Source organism: Vanacampus margaritifer, chromosome 14 (assembly GCF_051991255.1).
Source record: "Vanacampus margaritifer isolate UIUO_Vmar chromosome 14, RoL_Vmar_1.0, whole genome shotgun sequence".
Lineage (NCBI taxonomy): Eukaryota > Metazoa > Chordata > Actinopteri > Syngnathiformes > Syngnathidae > Vanacampus > Vanacampus margaritifer.
In genome coordinates, this window is record NC_135445.1 from 3600217 (window position 1) to 3618994 (window position 18778).

The 18778-nt window shown below is 39.6% G+C and overlaps 7 protein-coding genes and 1 pseudogene across 8 annotated transcripts; 2 read left to right on the forward strand and 6 right to left on the reverse strand.

Moving 5' to 3' along the window:
• Positions 1-6915: 6915 nt before the first annotated feature.
• Positions 6916-7462, reverse strand: LOC144064112 (histone H3-like). The gene has a single exon (XM_077586372.1). It carries the CDS (start codon positions 7324-7326, stop codon positions 6916-6918), a length of 411 nt encoding a protein of 136 aa, XP_077442498.1. The 5' UTR covers positions 7327-7462.
• Positions 7463-7935: 473 nt separating this feature from the next.
• On the reverse strand, positions 7936-8359 carry LOC144064113 (histone H2B-like). The gene has a single exon (XM_077586374.1). The coding sequence runs from the start codon at positions 8321-8323 to the stop codon at positions 7949-7951; it is 375 nt and encodes a 124-aa protein (XP_077442500.1). The 5' UTR covers positions 8324-8359; the 3' UTR covers positions 7936-7948.
• Positions 8360-9289: 930 nt separating this feature from the next.
• LOC144033973 (histone H1 pseudogene) lies at positions 9290-10126 on the forward strand (annotated as a pseudogene).
• A 406-nt stretch (positions 10127-10532) lies between these two features.
• LOC144063689 (histone H2A-like) lies at positions 10533-11410 on the reverse strand. The gene has a single exon (XM_077585463.1). The coding sequence runs from the start codon at positions 10917-10919 to the stop codon at positions 10533-10535; it is 387 nt and encodes a 128-aa protein (XP_077441589.1). The 5' UTR covers positions 10920-11410.
• Positions 10925-11699, forward strand: LOC144063688 (histone H3-like). The gene has a single exon (XM_077585462.1). It carries the CDS (start codon positions 11281-11283, stop codon positions 11689-11691), a length of 411 nt encoding a protein of 136 aa, XP_077441588.1. The 5' UTR covers positions 10925-11280; the 3' UTR covers positions 11692-11699.
• A 132-nt stretch (positions 11700-11831) lies between these two features.
• On the reverse strand, positions 11832-13137 carry LOC144063687 (histone H4-like). The gene has a single exon (XM_077585461.1). It carries the CDS (start codon positions 12715-12717, stop codon positions 12253-12255), a length of 465 nt encoding a protein of 154 aa, XP_077441587.1. The 5' UTR covers positions 12718-13137; the 3' UTR covers positions 11832-12252.
• Positions 13131-14181, reverse strand: LOC144063691 (histone H4). Of its 2 annotated transcripts, XM_077585466.1 has the most exons (2): positions 13573-14181; positions 13131-13484 (listed from the first exon to the last, which is right to left on the reverse strand). In XM_077585466.1, exons 1-2 carry the CDS (start codon positions 13617-13619, stop codon positions 13184-13186), a joined length of 348 nt encoding a protein of 115 aa, XP_077441592.1. In that variant the 5' UTR covers positions 13620-14181; the 3' UTR covers positions 13131-13183. The 2 variants fall into 2 exon arrangements, with proteins under 2 accessions (XP_077441592.1, XP_077441593.1); XM_077585467.1 differs by having other exon boundaries at positions 13131-14181.
• A 548-nt stretch (positions 14182-14729) lies between these two features.
• On the reverse strand, positions 14730-15193 carry LOC144063690 (histone H2B). The gene has a single exon (XM_077585464.1). It carries the CDS (start codon positions 15186-15188, stop codon positions 14814-14816), a length of 375 nt encoding a protein of 124 aa, XP_077441590.1. The 5' UTR covers positions 15189-15193; the 3' UTR covers positions 14730-14813.
• Between the last annotated feature and the right edge of the window lie 3585 nt (positions 15194-18778).

Genomic DNA, 18778 nt, shown 5'->3' on the forward strand with positions numbered 1-18778 from the left:
GAGAAAGTAGCCCAAGTTGTGTCGTGACTCTTGCTCAACAGGTCGCTTTATGGTCGGATTGTGACAGGGAGCGCTTGATGAGTATTTGATGAAATGTGGAGATATTTCGCTGGGTAAAAATAAATACAAGATCGCCAGGCTGATACGCAGCATGTCGTGTCATGTCGTCGTATTAACTATGACAATTATCCGCGCTTGAGCAGGAAATGCAGCATTTCAAACGGCTGCCCGTCTATTTTGGGCTCTCTTAGATTGTATAAGACATTCTGTTTCAAGTTTTATTGTTTAATTAGTCGCAGGCTTATTTGTGTAAAAAAAAAAAAAACGTTAGCCTTTGGGTAGCGCTGTGCCTGATCCGAAGCTAATGCTAAATTAGCATTTGATTTGTGTGTCAAGTTTGACAGATTGCAGAAATAATGGCATGGCTACTATTTATACGCTTCTACAGATTGCTTTGATTCGCTTTAATTATAATTGTAGTTGTATGTTTATTTTTTTTTATTTTTAACAGTATTTATCGGAGGATTCCATTACGTTTAATTGAGATGGAAATTCCTACAGTATTTTTTTTGTGCGTTTTGATAAAAGGTTAAAATGTTTTCGATATTTTTATTGAAAGAGGTTTAAAAAAAAAAAAGTGACAATTCACTAAGTCACAAGTATGAAAGTTTAAAGTAAAAAGGAGTATTAGACAGAAAAGGCACAAAAAAGTAGAGTACAAAATGAAATGAAAGAAGTGGAACATTGAAAAGAAACTTAAAAATTTTAAATGACAAAAAGTGAAATAGCAAAAAGTTTAAAAATATATATTTTTTAACTCTTTGACTGCCAGACGTTTTCAGAAAAGGGATGCCGTGGGTGCCAGCCGATTTTAAGCATTTTGACTGATCTTTCAAGGTCCATACAAAATGATGTGTTTGGACTATGGAAACACACATACTACCAAATGAAAGATTGGACTCTCATCTTTCATCAGAAAAAAAAATGTTTGTTTCTACCTTATTCCGTTTTTCAGTAATCCACAATAGAAAATGGTTAGTTTCACCTCTGTTTTGAAACAAACGTCTTTTAACGTCTTTGGCACTCCTCCATAGGATTTTACTAAACGTTATTTAATTTTGAAAACAAAAAATAACTCAAAAATTGGAAATTGACAAAAATGTTAAAAAGTTGAAAAAAATATGTATATTTTTTCATTTTCACATTTTTTTTAAACCTCAAGTTCTACATTGTTAATTTTCTTTGGTTCCAATAAAGCCCAAGGTTTAAAACGTGAAAAAAACTAAACTTAGTCACACAGATACTATAGTAGTGGTGCTTGAGTGGTAGTTACCAAATACTTAATCTAATAACTGCGTACCGGTAATCTCATAAATCGGGTGTTAAAAACCACAATGAATCAATCATTGTGGTTTTTAACACCCAATTTGCTGCAAGCTGACGTCAATTTTCAACATCTACGTGTAATAATAATCATCATCATCATCATCATTCCATACTTGGACAGTGCGCCATCAACTCACTGAGTGACAGATGGTTTTACCAGAACCTTCCCTGATATTTATCTATCGGCAGGCGGAGATGTCGAGATGCAATTTCATCTCATGTGGACCTTCTGGTTCGACAGGAAGCAGATTCGGCGAGCGTTAATCAGATACAATGCAGAGACGCGACGTTCGACTGGCATGATAATTACGTAGGTGCGCTTTAACTCAGGGTAAGTCGATTTTCATCCAGCGCCTCTTTTTGGAAAGGTCAAAGTTGTTTTTCCCACTTGGAACAAAAATCATTTTCTCTGCTGTTAGTGCAGTTACTAGAGGGTGAAACTTAACATACAAATGCACATTTTAATTTAAAATGACAGATTACAGACATTTGTTTGTTTTTTTAGGAAAGAAAAATGCAAAGTCAAAAATAGTCAAACCAAAATCTCAAGTAAAAAAAAAAAATCTCAAACTAAGAAAAAGATGAGTGAAAAGCACAAAGGAAAAAAGGAGAAAATGTCCAATATTAAAATTAAAATAAATGAAAAAGTGCAAACTAAAGTTATTAAAAAAAATTAAGCGTGAAAAAATGCAAAGTAAAACTAAAAAAGAAAATGGCAAAAAAAATGTAAGTAAATTTAAAAAAGTCAAGTACAACCTAAAATGTACAGCAAAAAAAGAAGCAAAAATTAGAGTGAAAAATGTAAGCAAGCTATAAAAAAAAAGTCAAAAATAGTCAAACCAAAATCTAAAGTAAAAAAAAAAAAATCTCAAACTAAGAAAAAGATAAGAGTGAAAAACAAAGGAAAAAGGAGAAAATGTCCAATATTAAAATTAAAATAAATGAAAAAGTGCAAACTAAAGTTATTAAAAAAAATTAAGCGTGAAAAAATGCAAAGTAAAACTAAAAAAGAAAATGGCAAAAAAAATGTAAGTAAATTTAAATAAGTCAAGTACAACCTAAAATGTACAGCAAAAAAAGAAGCAAAAATTAGAAGTGAAAAATATAAGCAAGCTATAAAAAAAGGGGGAAAAATATATTTAAAAAGTGTACATTTTAAAATGAGTGAAAAATACCTTTTAAAAATACAAATGTAAAAAAGTAAAGGCAAAAACAAGTAAACATTTATTTGCAATAAAGTGAAAGAAAAAAAATAGTAGTCATTGAAAATGTAGCATGCCTGAAACAAGTGAAAAATTAAAGATTAAAATGTGACAATTATTCATCTGGAAATGTCAAAGTTCCTTCAAAGAAAAAAAAAAGGTCCAACTGTTATTGCCAGGTCTGAGCAGAATGGTTATGCAAGCGTGTCTTTGTTGACTCTTCGCTCCTCTCGGCCAAACAAAGGCAACATTGATGCAGACGGAAGTTCAATTGTGAAAGTTATGCTCGCTCGTCCATCTTCAGCTCTGGATGCCAGGAATCCTGAATTGGGAAGGATGACATCATACTTTTAGCTGTCAGTCACCTCCTCTTTTCGTTATATCATATCTGATCATACATGATCGCTCAAAACAACCTTTGCACGTGACCTTAAATTGACCTTCTGTGAACTAGCGCTTGTTCAAACCGGTTCAATGTTTCAGTACTTTTTTTTTTTTTAACTAGCTGTTTGGTTGACAAGGAGCTCAGCGGCAAAATTCACGCATCGTTTGACAAGAAATGAATTATTCTGCTCATGCTAATAAGAAAAAGTCTACACACCCCTGTTCCGATGCCGGGTAATTGTAATGTAAAGCAATCAGGCCAAGATCATTTCAAAGCTTTTTCTGACAATGCAACCAATAACCTGCACAAGTTTAGTCAGGGGGGGGGGGGGGGGGGAGATTTGTAAACTGAAATGTGATTGGTTAATCAGTTAACCAATCACATTTCAAATTCAGTCATCAAGCATCAGGGGTATCTTTTGGTCACAGAATGAATCGACGCTAACCAAAAGTCTAACTTGTAACATCTGCAAATGCCGCGCAGCCCCCCCGAGCGTCAAATCCGCATGACGAAATGCCGAGGTGACAGCAAATATGACATTTGAAGCCCGAGTGGAATAGCCGGCTTGGGTTGACAAAAGCTCCCGCATCGCCGGGATTGAAGACTATGTCAAGAATGGCGTTGGCCCGCGTGCTGATTTCACATATGAGCATCCATGTTAATGCTTACATCATCGTCATGCATGGCGCCTCTTTTGAATTTTTTTTGTCAAGGGTGTGCCTTGGATTGTTCTGCAAAGACTCGTTTTAGTAGGAAATGTGTTTTTTTTTTTTAGGCAACAGTTGCATCTTTGAACGGGCTGAAAGCAAATATGAAAACCAATGTGGTATTTTCACGAGGGAACGCATACTTTGAGGCCAACTGAGAAATTTGCTGCAGTGCGCTCGTTTGTCCTTCTGTGCTCCTCATCCTGAAGTTTGAAGCTGAAGTCCAAAAAAAAAGTTCAAATTTAATCAGTGAAAAGAAAAATGTACAAAAAGCTGAAGTAGTAACAACTGGAAAAGTTCAAATAAAACATAATTAACTCTTTTGACTGCCAGACGTTTTCAGAAAAGGGATGCCGTGGGTGCCAGCCGATTTTAAGCATTTTGACTGATCTTTCAAGGTCCATAGAAAATTATGTGTTTGGACTATGGAAACGCACATACTGACAAAAAAAGATTGGACTCTCATCTTCCATCAGAAAAAAAAGTTTGTTTCTACCTTATTCCGTTTTTGAGTAATCAACAATAGAAAATGGTTAGTTTCACCTGTTTTGAAAAAAAAAACGTCTTTTAACGTCTTTGGCACTCCTCCATAGGATTTTACTAAACGTTATTTAACGTTTTTGGCAGTCAAAGAAATAATGGAAAAGTAAAATAAATAATTTTAAGTCAAAACTAAAACAAAAGTGAAAAATGGAAAAATGAAAGAAGAAAAAGTAAAAGAAAAAATAAATACAAAAGTCAAAACATTTCACTTTCTTTATTGCTGCATTTAAACTGCTCTCACATTTTCAGATTTATGTTTAAAGAAAAAAGCAAACAGGATAAAGTTGGAAAGTCCACGATAAAAAGTGACAAAAGAAAAATGAAAGACTAAAATTTTTAAAAAAGTAAAACCAAACAAGGTGCATAAAAAAGTCCTAATTAAAAAAGTTGCAAATAACAAAAGTGATAAGTAGACAAAATAGACACAAGTAAAAAAAAAAATTAAAAGTGAAACCCCCAAAAAGGGAAAAATAAAGTACTGCTAGGTAAAATTGAAAAAAAGAAAGAAAAGGGCAACATTAAGTGAAAAATTAAAGTAAAAATATAAAAAGTGATTTTTATTTTTATTTTTTTTAAAGTTAAAAAACAAAAACTCCACAAAGTAAAATAAGTCAAAATTATAAACTCAAAAATAAAAAAAAAGTGAAAAATTAAAAGAAATGAAGATATTTTGCAATTTTACAACAAACATGAAGTCGATGCACATAGTTCACTTTGGCGGGCCTTGAGTTCGACACTTGTAATTGACATAATGAAGGCAAAGAAGGTCAAGCCAATTTCACTCTTAATTGCTGCCTCCAACCAAGAACAACACAGGTGTCCCTGATTGCCTGCTGAGTGTCAGGCACGCCCAAGAACAAACTAACGACAATGTGGTCTTTTCACAGCGCGGGCGTGAAACTCCTTTAAGGTTCGGCCACGGGTGCTGGATAACAAGCCTTATTTTCCCAATTAACCGAAACGGCTCTTGTTTTCCGTTTCATTGCGCCGCTTCTAATTTCACCAAATATGGTGTTGGTGTTTTATAGTCACTGTTGTGTCTATAGTTCTTCTGTTTCTCGTTTATGCAGCTGATTGTTTTGATTTCTTTTTTTTTTTTTGCATCACGTGGATATAAAGTTGGGACAAATTGCTAAGTGATGAAAAGCAAATCGTCCTGTAATTTGCTAAATTACACTTGTGACAAAAGACGCCGTCACACAGCATTCTTGGTTCGGTAAATTAGGGCGTCGAGAACGGAGTTATAACATCGGACGCATTTCTGCCTGAGGGGACGTTTGGGAATGGTTTTGAGGGGCGGGGCATTCATTCATTCCACGGTGAGAAGTGAACGCCCGTTGATTGAACCAATAACACAATAACTGACATGTGTGTATATATATATATATATATATATATATATATATATATATATTTTTTTACCCTGTGTCTTTTCAGATGTCAGATTTCGTGTTGCTTGCGGGCTAGGGCTGTTTTGTTGTGTTTTAATTTTAATTTTGGGGGCTGAATTCAATTTTAAATTCTTGAGGGTGCGATGTCTAAAATGGCCACTGCAAACCAAAATTGGTGACTTTCCGTGTGTTTTCAGGCTTTCTTGTGATTTTATTTTTTAGCTCTCTTGTAATAGACGATTCTACCAAACCTACTGAACTGCATTATTTTATTTTTTATTTTTTTAGGGGACGAGTGCTTCGAACCCAAATAGGTTAGGTGACCTTGTGTGATGAATACTTTTTATTTTTATGATAGACATGTCTACCAAATTTCATGTTGCTAGTAAAACTGGCTTTGGCAGGTGCGTGTGTGTGATTTATATAATAGCCAACATGACTGTTTGAAACCAAAATAGCAGACTTCCTGTGTGTTTTCAGGCATGAGCTGCAAGCAATCGCCTGATTGGCCAGCGAGAACTTGGATAAGTAATTGTAGTGATAAGATTGGTCATGAGGCCAACAAGTTAATCGGCTTCAGGAAGTGAGGTGAGTCACATCGTGATCTATTGACAGTCATAGTTGCCGAAGGTGTGGTCACACATCCTCATTAAAAAAACGAATACAATTAATTACCCTGTTGTAATAACAGTCCTTTTGTCCAAATAGCTGTGTGCTAGATTCACACAATTACGCCACTCCCAATTCCAAAGACAACTCGACATGTCACACACGAGTTATTCTCGCCTCCTATAAATGCTACTATTCTAATAGGTATTTGTCAAATATTAAACAGAAAACAAAACAAAAACAAGCCTAATACCCTCTTAAAACACCAGATTCATATCAGCTCATTAGTAAACTCTGGTCTCGAGGACCACAGTTGGTGACCCCGGTCTAGTCTACGTAAGGATTTAAATCGGTCTTGACAAATGGTTACATCACTGGACTCCACAAGTGCATTTCCCTGACTGGTTCTGTCAAAATTAACATTTGTAAAAAAATAAATAAAATAATAATAATAACAACCCCCCACAAAACTCTAACAGTAGCAAACAAATAATGAGAGTTTATCAGTGAAAATGAGCCATCTAACTTTATATGCTTCCTGGTATTATATCCAATTGCACCCCCTGCTGGATGAACAAAGTACCAGTTGTGACTCCTGTGACAATTCAGAACACATTTACCGGATGTGGATTTTAAACTTTAGTGAACACGTGCGTGGCTCTTAAAAGAGCCGTTGTGTTTTTTGTGAAAGTTTATGCCCTCTCCCCGCGGATACGACGGGCCAGTTGGATGTCTTTGGGCATGATGGTGACCCTCTTGGCGTGGATGGCGCACAAGTTGGTGTCCTCAAACAGGCCGACCAAGTAAGCCTCGCTGGACTCCTGCAGCGCCATGACCGCCGAGCTCTGGAAGCGAAGGTCGGTCTTGAAATCCTGAGCGATTTCCCTCACCAGACGCTGGAAGGGCAGCTTGCGGATGAGCAGCTCGGTGGACTTCTGGTAGCGACGGATCTCGCGGAGGGCCACGGTACCGGGCCTGTAGCGGTGAGGCTTCTTGACGCCGCCGGTGGCCGGGGCGCTCTTACGGGCGGCCTTGGTGGCCAGCTGCTTCCTGGGGGCTTTGCCGCCGGTGGATTTACGAGCTGTCTGCTTCGTTCTTGCCATTCTGTAAGCAGTGAGCACGCTTCACTCGATACAGAATTAGATTGGAAGGAAAGCGGGAGACTGCGCGTTTTTATGCAGCGGAGACAGCAGCTGATTGGTGCGTTTGGGAAGTGTCCGCGCGAAAATGTATCTACTATTGGCCGAGACAGATTTGAATTGAGCCAGTCAGCAGGCGTAACTGATCAATGGCTTCCGAAGCATACTGAAGATCGGTTGACTTTATTCATGTTTTCAGACAACGATGCTAAGGAGGGTTTATTTCTCAGACATTATGGACAGTCTAATCACGCACCGGTTGTATGTGTCATTGTCAGTAATAATGCATTTTATTTTATATTGTGTATTTTAACAAGGCAGGCATGAAGAGGTCATGTCTGTATTAAATGTGAGTGAATAGAAAAGAATAGTTTTGTAAATGTAATGCCAATCTACGCTAAACTAGGAAGTAAAGTAGCATTATAAATCCCCATTTGACGGTCCCTTTGCAACAGCCATTTGATTAATAATCATGATATTTGAAGTGGGTGGTTGACATCACAGCGAGTGGAACACATACTTTTTAAGATTAAGTGGGTGGCTCTTAAAAGAGCCTTTGGGTTGGTGATCATGCTGGACGAGCGAATCACTTGGAGCTAGTGTACTTGGTGACGGCCTTGGTCCCTTCGGACACGGCGTGCTTGGCTAACTCTCCAGGGAGCAACAGACGCACAGCGGTCTGGATTTCTCTGGAGGAGATGGTGGAGCGCTTGTTGTAGTGAGCCAGGCGCGAAGCCTCGGAAGCGATACGCTCGAAGATGTCGTTGACGAACGAGTTCATGATGCTCATCGCCTTTGAAGAGATGCCGGTGTCGGGGTGGACCTGCTTCAGCACCTTGTACACGTAGATAGCGTAGCTCTCCTTCCTTCCCTTCCTTCTCCTCTTGCCGGGTTTGCCGGCGGACTTGGTGACGGCTTTCTTTGAGCCCTTCTTGGGCGCTGACTTGGCTGGTTCAGGCATTTTTAATTAGCGAGACGGATGAATCTTGTGGCGTTGTCGTCGGGCTCTTATAAATAAGCGCTTTCATGCAAATAGCACTGTGCCAACGCCACTTTCTGATTGGCTGAAATTATAAAGCGCCATATTTCCTTTGTGGCGCTTTGGTACGTTTTCAAGGCGTTTAAATAAGAACTAAATGTTCCTATAAAAGCCAGAAAAAGTTTGCGTGACGTTCGATGTTTGATATTCGCTCCTGGCGTCTAATTTTGGGACAGTCTACAAATTACGTTCTCCATGGAGCTGTAGTAGCTAGTTGCATACCAATGCTAAACACTACAGCAATCAGAATGGCAAAATGTGTTTTATTTTTGGTGAATACTTTTGATCATGTATGGTCCTTTTAGTCACTTAAATGTCCCAAGCTTGTCCATTATGAAAAGTAGTCACTAGTCAGTATACATCTCATTTATTAACAGCGTAAAAAGGTGTGAATAGGGAACCGGTGTGTTAAATTTGGCATCACAGCTCGTGGCACTCACATATACTTTACCATACATACATAATTAGACTTAACAATGTATACCCTATTTACACATTGTTACACCTCAGTGTGTTCCACGAGTTCTTATGGTAAGACAGAAACACAAGTCACAAGTGTCTGTCATCATGTGTTTGCTAGCCTCAGAAAACGTTGTCTTGTTCCAAAATGATCAAAAATACTCGCTTGTTTGGACTTAGGATCGGTGGAGGAACATGTTATTTAATATATAAAACACTTTTTGTCAAATAATGTTATATTCAATAATTTTATTTAAGAAAAGAGCGAGGAATTCCGTTGAGTGACGCTGTTCACGCCAGTGTGGAGGCAAAGTTTGGAAGTTCTGCAAAAAAAATTGAGGCAGTATACTACTTTTAAACAACGTCTATGTGGAAAAAGACAAGTGTGCTATATATTAAAATACGTTTTTGTTACATAAATAGTTTCCATTGTAATTTCTCACCATTTTAAGTGTACGAAGAAAACACAAGTGAGGAGAGTTTGTCAGCGTGCCGTCAGCCGTGGAACAAACTGCCCGATTGACTCTCCACGGTTCTCATGGTGCGTTTAAATTCCGGCCCTTAATTCCGAAATGGCATCACTTGAGTCCTCATACATATTAATAACAAGCATCATGGCCGAAGTAGCCCCAGCGCCAGCAGCCCCGACAAAAGCGGCCAAGAAAAAGACTGCTAAACCCGCGAAGAAGAGGGTCGGACCCGGCGTCAGCATACTCATCGCCCAGATCGTGGCCGCGTCCAATGAGCGCAATGGCGTTTCTCTGGTCTCCGTGAAGAAGTCGCTGGTCGCGTCCGGCTACGACGTGGACAAGAACAGGTCCCACGTCAAGCTCGCCGTCGTTGGCCTAGTGAACAAGGGAACTCTTGTTCAAGTCAAGGGCTCCGGCGCTTCCGGCTCCTTCAAGATTAGCAAGAAGGTGGGGGAGCAGGCCAAGGCGCTTGCTAAGTCTGCCAAGAAGACCCCCACTAAGGCGAAGAAGCCCGCCGCCAAAAAGGCAACACCTACCAAGAAGCCTAAGAAGGTGGAAGCCAAGAAATCCGCTAAGAAGCCCGCCAAGGCCACGACCCCCAAGAAAGCAGCCAAGAAGGTGGCTGCAAAGAGCCCCAAAAAAGCTGCGTCCAAAAAAGCCCCCGCGGCCAAGAACACCGCCGCTAAGAAGAGCCCCGCCAAGAAGGTGGCCAAGCCCAAAAGTGCGAAGAAGGCAGCACCCAAAAAGAAGTGATTTAATACTTTTAGCTACAAAAGGCTCTTTTAAGAGCCACCCAAGCTACCTGTAAAGAGCTAAACGTATTCCTTGTCACATATACATTTATTGTATTCTGTATACAGTAGGTCATTACTTCGATTTTTTTTAAATGCAAAATTATTTTATTTATGAAACTGCTTGCATAAAGTAGGAGCGTACATGCATTATGATGATAGCATGCACTACAGAAAAAAAAAAGATTAAACAATGACCCAATTAATATAATGCACGGGCCCCAAATAATGCACCATTAATTAGTTACGATTTAGTCTTTTTGGGTGTGCTTTTAGGTAAAGATCACTTTTTTTGGTATGTTAGCCGTAATTTTGACTGTTATTTTTCCATCGAAGGAGAAAAGACTCTTTAAGGGAAAAAAATGTGTGGCTCTTAAAAGAGCCGTTTTGGGGTTGAAATGATTCAGGTTTTTACTTGGATTTGGCGGCTTTCTCAGTCTTCTTTGGCAGAAGCACGGCCTGGATATTGGGCAACACGCCGCCCTGAGCGATGGTCACGCCGCCCAAGAGTTTGTTGAGTTCCTCGTCGTTGCGGACGGCCAGCTGTAGATGACGGGGGATGATTCTGGTCTTCTTGTTGTCGCGTGCTGCATTGCCAGCCAACTCGAGGATCTCAGCGGTCAGGTACTCGAGCACGGCCGCCAGATAAACTGGGGCCCCGGCCCCAACACGTTGAGCGTAGTTGCCTTTACGCAGCAGCCTGTGGACTCGACCGACCGGGAACTGCAGTCCGGCGCGGGAGGAACGAGTCTTGGCTTTTGCTCTGGCCTTGCCACCGGTTTTCCCTCTTCCGCTCATATTGATTGGTCTTTCTGGAGTGAAACCTCAAAGAAAATGTACCACTTGGTGCTAGAAGTCCTGCTTTAATAGCTGCAGGATGCGCGAGACGCTTGGAGTTGGACCAATCAGGAAAAGAGGGTTTCAGCGTGGAGATGGCTTTACATTTTGGAGGCCAGTTCGAAGATAATTCCACCCAACGGGCAGCGAGCCAGTGGTCTCTTTTCCAGGCGGGGCTGAGCTCCAAGCGGGAGCCGCGCACCAATCACGACGCACCGGTCTGAGGGCGCGGAACGCATGCGCACCCGAACAAAACGTTTAAAAACGACTCGCGCGGTTCTTGTGCTGTAATTCTTTTCCTTTGAAAGAGAAAAGCTAGAAGATGGCAAGAACGAAGCAGACAGCTCGTAAGTCCACCGGCGGCAAAGCCCCCAGGAAGCAGCTGGCCACCAAAGCCGCCCGTAAGAGCGCCCCGGCCACCGGCGGCGTCAAGAAGCCTCACCGCTACAGGCCCGGTACCGTGGCCCTCCGCGAGATCCGTCGCTACCAGAAGTCCACCGAGCTGCTCATCCGCAAGCTGCCCTTCCAGCGTCTGGTGAGGGAAATCGCTCAGGATTTCAAGACCGACCTTCGCTTCCAGAGCTCGGCGGTCATGGCGCTGCAGGAGTCCAGCGAGGCTTACTTGGTCGGCCTGTTTGAGGACACCAACTTGTGCGCCATCCACGCCAAGAGGGTCACCATCATGCCCAAAGACATCCAACTGGCCCGTCGCATCCGCGGGGAGAGGGCATAAACTTTAACCCAGAAATCACAACGGCTCTTTTAAGAGCCACCACACTTGCAACTAAATGAGAAAATTCTGTATTTTTAACAACTTTATAAAATATAAATTGACCAATTGTAATTCATATTCATGAGGGTTTATTCTTTTTGTAATCAACTACATTATTTCATAGTGAAAAGCCAGGACAATCTAATACCCAAAAAAAAAGAAATAGGAGACTGCTATAAAACACATTTGAAAACATGAAGAAAAAACAACAGTAAAAATAGCCCACCATTGACGGGACATGGTGATTATTGCAAACTATCATCAATTTGACTCAGTTATTTCGGAACTGTATCATTCAACTAGTACTTCTTCACATTAATCTTAGCAATGAGTAGATTCAAATTTTAAAAATAGTTGGTACCTAATACAAAAAGTTTATGAGTTGGTTTAATAAAATAATAATCCATCACTGTCAGTATTGCAACAATAACAATTAACATGCGTGAATATCAAACTCTTTGTAGATTGAGTGTGTGGCCCTTAAAAGGACCTTTAGGTTTGTTTATGTGCCGAATGTAGAATTTAGCCGCCGAATCCATAGAGAGTTCGTCCCTGCCGCTTGAGAGCGTACACCACATCCATGGCGGTCACGGTCTTCCTCTTGGCGTGCTCAGTATATGTGACAGCATCGCGGATAACGTTCTCCAGGAATACCTTAAGCACACCACGGGTTTCCTCATAGATGAGACCAGAGATGCGCTTGACACCACCGCGGCGAGCCAGACGTCGAATGGCGGGCTTGGTGATACCCTGGATGTTGTCACGGAGAACTTTTCGGTGACGCTTGGCACCCCCTTTCCCCAAACCTTTACCACCCTTTCCTCTACCAGACATCGTTATGCTAATTGTTGTCGAAAACAGAAAGCACTGCTGTACGATCCTGAAAACGGGTTTTCTTATTATAATGCTGAGGACCTGAAAGAGGACAGCTGACCCAAAGATTCTCGCGGTCCATTCTATTCTGCTTTCTGTTCTCGTAAATCTCATCTACTCTCGCGATAACTCAGTGTTGCCAACTCCCCAGTAAGGATAGTAGCCATTGGCTGTCCCAAAAGCAGCTAAATTACATCATCGCCTAATTTGCACGTAATTGTGATGGAGCCTGTTGAAGAGCGGAATTAATAAGTGTTGCTTGCTAAATCTGGCGACTTTCCAAAGCCTCTTGGCGCTTTTCAAAAGTGACTGTGGTCTAATTTTATTTTAATATTCACATTTACATTTTCTGTTCGCTCCTATAGCATCTAAATAGCTAATTATGCAAACAATTTGCTATCACGCCCAACATGACACCACTATTTAAAAATAATTTATACGATTTATAACAACAACTAAAATTGCCGTTGTAAGATTTTCATTGTTGCTCCTTAACTAGTAGAGGAGAAAACCGCTCTTAGAAGGAGTGAGTGGTCCTGAAAAGGACCTTTGGGTTGAATTGCTGGTCGGGATGCAGTGCTTAACCGCCGAAACCGTACAGAGTGCGCCCTTGTCTCTTAAGAGCATACACCACATCCATAGCGGTCACAGTCTTCCTCTTGGCGTGCTCAGTGTAGGTGACAGCATCGCGGATGACGTTCTCCAGGAAAACCTTAAGCACACCACGGGTTTCCTCATAGATGAGGCCGGAGATACGTTTCACGCCACCGCGGCGGGCCAGACGACGAATGGCCGGTTTGGTAATGCCCTGGATGTTGTCGCGAAGAACCTTGCGATGACGCTTGGCGCCGCCTTTTCCAAGTCCTTTGCCTCCCTTTCCCCTGCCAGACATTTTTAAGATTTATAATAGATGCGGTCTGAAATGGGATTCGATTCTGAGGGAACGGACTTTATTACAAATCGGCGGACCTGAGAGAGGACATGTATTCCATTTGGCTTGGCTGGAGGAACGTCATTCAGCTTCCCTTCCCCCACGACTTGGGTAATAGTTCCTTCATTTTTACACCAAATACCAAGGTTTTGTCTCTATATTAATTCAGTGGAGTTGTAACAATTTATTATACTGTAGTATTGAACGCGATTAAATCCAACAATTACTTCTCGACTCAACAATATTATATTAATATCCAGTAGCAGTCCTCACCCATCACTTGGCATAGTAATTTAACTTAAGTTATATTAACAAAAACGATTGTTTTTTGTTTTTTTTTTAAATCAGATTAATCACATTTTAGAATTTTGACTAATCACTTAATAAAAAAGGCTTTTTAATCAACATTTATCCCCGCCAAATTTGAAGAGCACTGGTTATGTGTTAATTCTTGACATTTAATGTTATTTTTTGTACCACTCCACACGCCCATGCTCCTCTTTTTCTAATCAGGTAATTATTAGCATAATTTAAAATGGGGGGAAAAATGACCCCGATATTTTGAGATAAACAAATATTCTAAATGTGATGCGCAAACATTTATTAAATGCTTTACTTTAATGTATTCAATTATCATCCCTGTCACTCTAAAGGATAATCTATGGTAAAAATTAATAGTGCGATTAATCTGCGTTAATTCATGATAAATGCGATTTTTTTTGATTAATTAATCAATTAACGCTTTAAAAGCACTCATATTTTGGTTTAGGTAACATCCCATACCAGTCTTCTCTATTCTCCAGTGTTTCATTACATTTATTAAACCAATTTATACAAGGTTTGCATTATTATTAAACACAAATAATGAATAAATCATCTAGCGGTTTACTTAAACACGTTCTCACTGTATCGCAGTTTAAAAAAAAAAAAAATCCTGTTTACTGCCATAAAAAAAAGCGTTGACGAACGATTTGATGAACGGATTTTTTGAACCGATTCTAAAGATTTAGCTCACTTAAAAGAAGTGTCATGTCCATCACTACTACTCCGCTAATGTTGGATGTATTTTCCCCCATGCGCCAAGCAGAATCTGTGTTGCTGCGATATTGATTTACTGAATCTGCACTCCTGACTACCCGCAAAAGCCTAAATTAGATGGTTCAGGCATGAGACTGTAAATAGCACACAGATTAAATTAGCAGTTGAAATACATTCTCTTCATGAATAAGTGGGTGGCTCTTAGAAGAGCCGTTGGATTTTGTTCATAGGCCGGAGCAGTCTACTTTGAGCTGGTGTATTTAGTAACCGCCTTGGTGCCTTCGGACACGGCGTGCTTGGCCAGCTCGCCGGGTAAGAGAAGACGCACAGCAGTCTGAATCTCCCTGGAGGTGATGGTGGAGCGTTTGTTGTAGTGAGCCAGGCGGGAAGCCTCAGAAGCGATACGCTCGAAGATGTCGTTGACGAACGAGTTCATGATGCTCATCGCCTTGGATGAGATGCCGGTGTCGGGGTGGACCTGCTTCAGCACCTTGTACACGTAGATAGCGTAGCTTTCCTTCCTTCCCTTTCTCCTCCTCTTGCCGGGCTTACCCGCGGACTTGGTGACGGCTTTCTTTGAGCCCTTCTTGGGCGCTGATTTGGCTGGTTCAGGCATGATAATGCTGAGAGGGTTGTTGCACACAAAGCTGGAGTCGGGGCTCTTATAGACGCCCTCATGCAAATAGGGCTGTGCCAACGCCACTTTCTGATTGGCTGAAAGCAGACGCACCATATTTCCTTTGTGACATGTTTTCGTGACGTTTAAACATAATATTCTTGTTAAAATGGCTTTTATCACCTCGTTACTGGGTAGTAAGAGTAGACGTAGTTGTTTCATAATGCTTGTTATAATCCATGTATGTTACATCTTAAGTATATTCATAATGCAGGAAAACAGTAAGGAGTTCATCTCTGTATTAAATGTTTTTGATTCAATTCATTGCAAATATGAATACACCCTTGGGATGCTACAAAATGAAATAAGTTGTGAGTCATTTCACATTTTTATTGCAAAATTTGCAGCCATATCACTTCACATTCTAGGCCAGAAAACAAAAACAAATCAGACACCATTACAAAAAAAAAAAACATGAAAGGATAGCACTCTTAGAAAGATGTATGTGGCTCCTCGTCGTTGCGGATGGCCAGCTGTAGATGACCGGGAATGATTCTGTTTTTCTTGTTATCGCGGGCTTGATTGCTGGCCAACAGTTGCCCTTGCGTAGCAGTCTGTGGACACGACCGACTGGGTATTGAAGACCCGCACGAGAGGACAGAGTCTCGGCTTTTGCTTTACCGCCGATTTCCCCACGTCCGGACATATTTACGGTTGAGAAGTCGGATTTGTGAGGTTTTTTTTTTTGTTTTGTTTTCCGACACAATGACTCCTCCTAGCCTTACAAAGCAGAGTATTTTTCCATACCAGTGCTGCTCCATGATTGGCTAGCCGAAGCAGGGAAACGGTTGTCCAATCAGCGAAGAGATGCTGGCACATTGCTTTCCTTTGTGAGTACCTTCTGTTTCCAATTCCTGTCCTTTCCAAGTAAGTCCATGGAGAAATGTTGAGTTTGGTGACCTATATATTTTTTGCCACTATTCATTGTTGAATTTACCATTGAGGGATTTTAATGTATGGATGAATATAATGCACTTTTAAAAACTTTCATATTACTAGTGCACACTTACGATGCGTCGTTGCGAGTCATTACTCTACAAGAAAAAAACATTTTGATTGTAAACTCTTAGTTTTATGTGCCTACTTACTGGAAAATAATGTCCAAATGCCCTCACAAAACCTGTTATTTATGATTATTGGCTCATCAAGTTTCCTCTTCCAAATGTGTACTACAGTGCCTCGGCACCAGATGGCGCCACTGTAGTTGTCCTATGCCCTCAATCTCGATTGTGTTGAGGCACGTTCATAATATTTATATTTAATAAAAATAAATAAAAACTTAAAAGAAAAGCTATTCGCTTGGTATCCAAGCAGAAATAGGATTTGTGTGAAATAAAATCACCGTGTTTATTTTAAAACATTACAGTGTGCGGTTACAGTCATTAGTCTGTATCAATAACATTGTAAATTGACACACACCCATTTTTGTGTGTGACAATATCAACCATCAGTCTGGCCATCGTTTCTCCCACAGTGCTTGGCCATGCCAAGAACAACGTGAATTTTGAACCCGCTTTTGACAAGATGATGTATTAAAACGCACCGTCACTGTGAATGAGTAAATACAATATTGCGTAATATGAATGTTGTCTTTCTAGTTAACCTCCTGTCTGTAATCAACAGCCTGAACGACAGTGGCAAAAGAATTGTCCAAAATTGCTATGTGAAATGGTTTTGAAAAAAGTTTATATTTTTTTCAATTTCAACTCACTTACTGCCACTGACGGCTATTGACGTCAAAAATTCATTTGAACTATTTCTATTAGTTTAACATTTTTTCCACTTTTGTTAACAAGAGTGAAAAAATTATTGTAAATTTAGAACAGATATAAAATTTGCGATTAATTGTTAGTTAACAAGTGAAGTCACGTGATTAATTTCAATTAAAAAATGTAATCACCTGACAGGCCTAATTTAAAAAATATTAAAAATAAGGGGCGTTTAATCGTAATTAAGAAAAAATAATTTGTTGTACATTTAGAACAGATATCGAATTATGATTAATTGTGAGTTAATTAATTGCATAATTTCATGAGTTAACTCACGATTAATCACAAATTTTATATCTGTTCTAAATGTACAATAAAAAAAAATCTAGGTTTTCATACTCTTGTCAACAAAAGTGGAAAAAAATGTTAAACTAATAGAAATAATTCAAATGAATTTTTGACGTCTATAACCGTCAATGGCAGTGAATGAGTTAAATTGAGGGCAACTTTACCGACGATGTGGCCCGTTGATGCAAATTGACTGCACTTCCTTTTGAATGGCAGCCATTTTAATCAAAGCGACTTTTCCCAGAGCAGGCCAAGGCGTGCTGTGGACACGTTGCAAAAAAAATGCCGTAACCAAGTCTGCCGTCTGAATTACAACGCTGGTTTGACGCCATCCAAAATGTAATTACGACCACTGCAGATATTTCACAGTTGAGGTGTGAGTGAAGAAATTGTGTGTGCGTTGCGTAAGTGTCAGTAATATGTGTGTGGACCTGAGGTGGTGCTTAATTGGGCCTTGGAGGCAGGAAGCCGCCAGGCTCCAATGTCTCCTTGTCTTCTTAATGACTAATTGCCAAGATGCTCAGCAAGTGGAGATCTTGATTCCGTTTGGGGGATTTTTTTTAGTGGCTCAGGGAAGCTTTGCATGAAATATTCACACACACCCAATTTTGGGCTTTATTACATTTGCTAAGCGCAAGGTGACGAACGAAACATTTCCTTGGTCAACAGTGGGGAAATTGAACCATGAATTGCTTATTTTATTATTAATAGGATTGGCGAATCTCACTCCCAATGTTCTCATGTCGTGTTTCCATAGCACAGATCTATTTTCCCATCTTGATCAAATTAATCGATATTTATTTTTGTTAATCGATTAGTTGTTTAGATGCTGTTTATAATTTAAAATTGTCCATAACCTCAGAATTTCAGCTTCTCAACCATAAATGAAAGCAAACTGATTGAATTTTTGTGAATTTCTGTTTCACTTGTGCTAATGTTTATTTTTTATTTTTTTGCAAACCATTTCCATATTCTTGTAGAATAGTACAAACCTAGGGCAGGGTTTAAATTTTTTTAATAACCAGTATCGAATCGATTTTCCTTTTCGAGCCTGATATCGATTCACAAAACCATGAATCAATTATTTTACTCTCTTTTTCCCCCATAAATTCTTAAGAAAATAGAATTTTAAAGACAGGTTTTTTTTTTATATTTTACTGTTTTCTTGACATTTATTGTTCACATGAATTTAAAAGTATTTTCCTATATTTACGAAAGACCTGATTTATTGTACTTTAAGACAATTCAGAATCTTTTTAATGCATATTTACAATTTTTTAATTAGACTTATCTCATCCTTGCTGATAACACTCAATCATTTAACCAGTTACTTCCTCCGCAAAATTTTAGTTTGTGTTTTTTTTTTTATGTTCCATAATTAATCAATATCGGATTGAAGTGAAGTGAATGTAATCGAATCGGAAAAAATCAAAATCAAATCGAACTGACAGAATTGATACCAAGCGATTTTGA

Coding starts and splice junctions, on each gene's coding strand:
- LOC144063690 (XM_077585464.1), bottom strand. CDS start 15,188: ATGCCTGAACCAGCCAAATCAGCGCCCAAGAAGGGCTCAAAGAAAGCC.
- LOC144063688 (XM_077585462.1), top strand. CDS start 11,281: ATGGCAAGAACGAAGCAGACAGCTCGTAAGTCCACCGGCGGCAAAGCC.
- LOC144064112 (XM_077586372.1), bottom strand. CDS start 7,326: ATGGCAAGAACGAAGCAGACAGCTCGTAAATCCACCGGCGGCAAAGCC.
- LOC144063687 (XM_077585461.1), bottom strand. CDS start 12,717: ATGAGATTTACGAGAACAGAAAGCAGAATAGAATGGACCGCGAGAATC.
- LOC144063689 (XM_077585463.1), bottom strand. CDS start 10,919: ATGAGCGGAAGAGGGAAAACCGGTGGCAAGGCCAGAGCAAAAGCCAAG.
- LOC144064113 (XM_077586374.1), bottom strand. CDS start 8,323: ATGCCTGAACCAGCCAAGTCAGCGCCCAAGAAGGGCTCAAAGAAAGCC.
- LOC144063691 (XM_077585466.1), bottom strand. CDS start 13,619: ATGACGTTCCTCCAGCCAAGCCAAATGGAATACATGTCCTCTCTCAG. Junction 13,485..13,572: donor GAATACATGTCCTCTCTCAG/GTCCGCCGATTT, acceptor AATGTCTGGCAG/GGGAAAGGGAGGCAAAGGAC.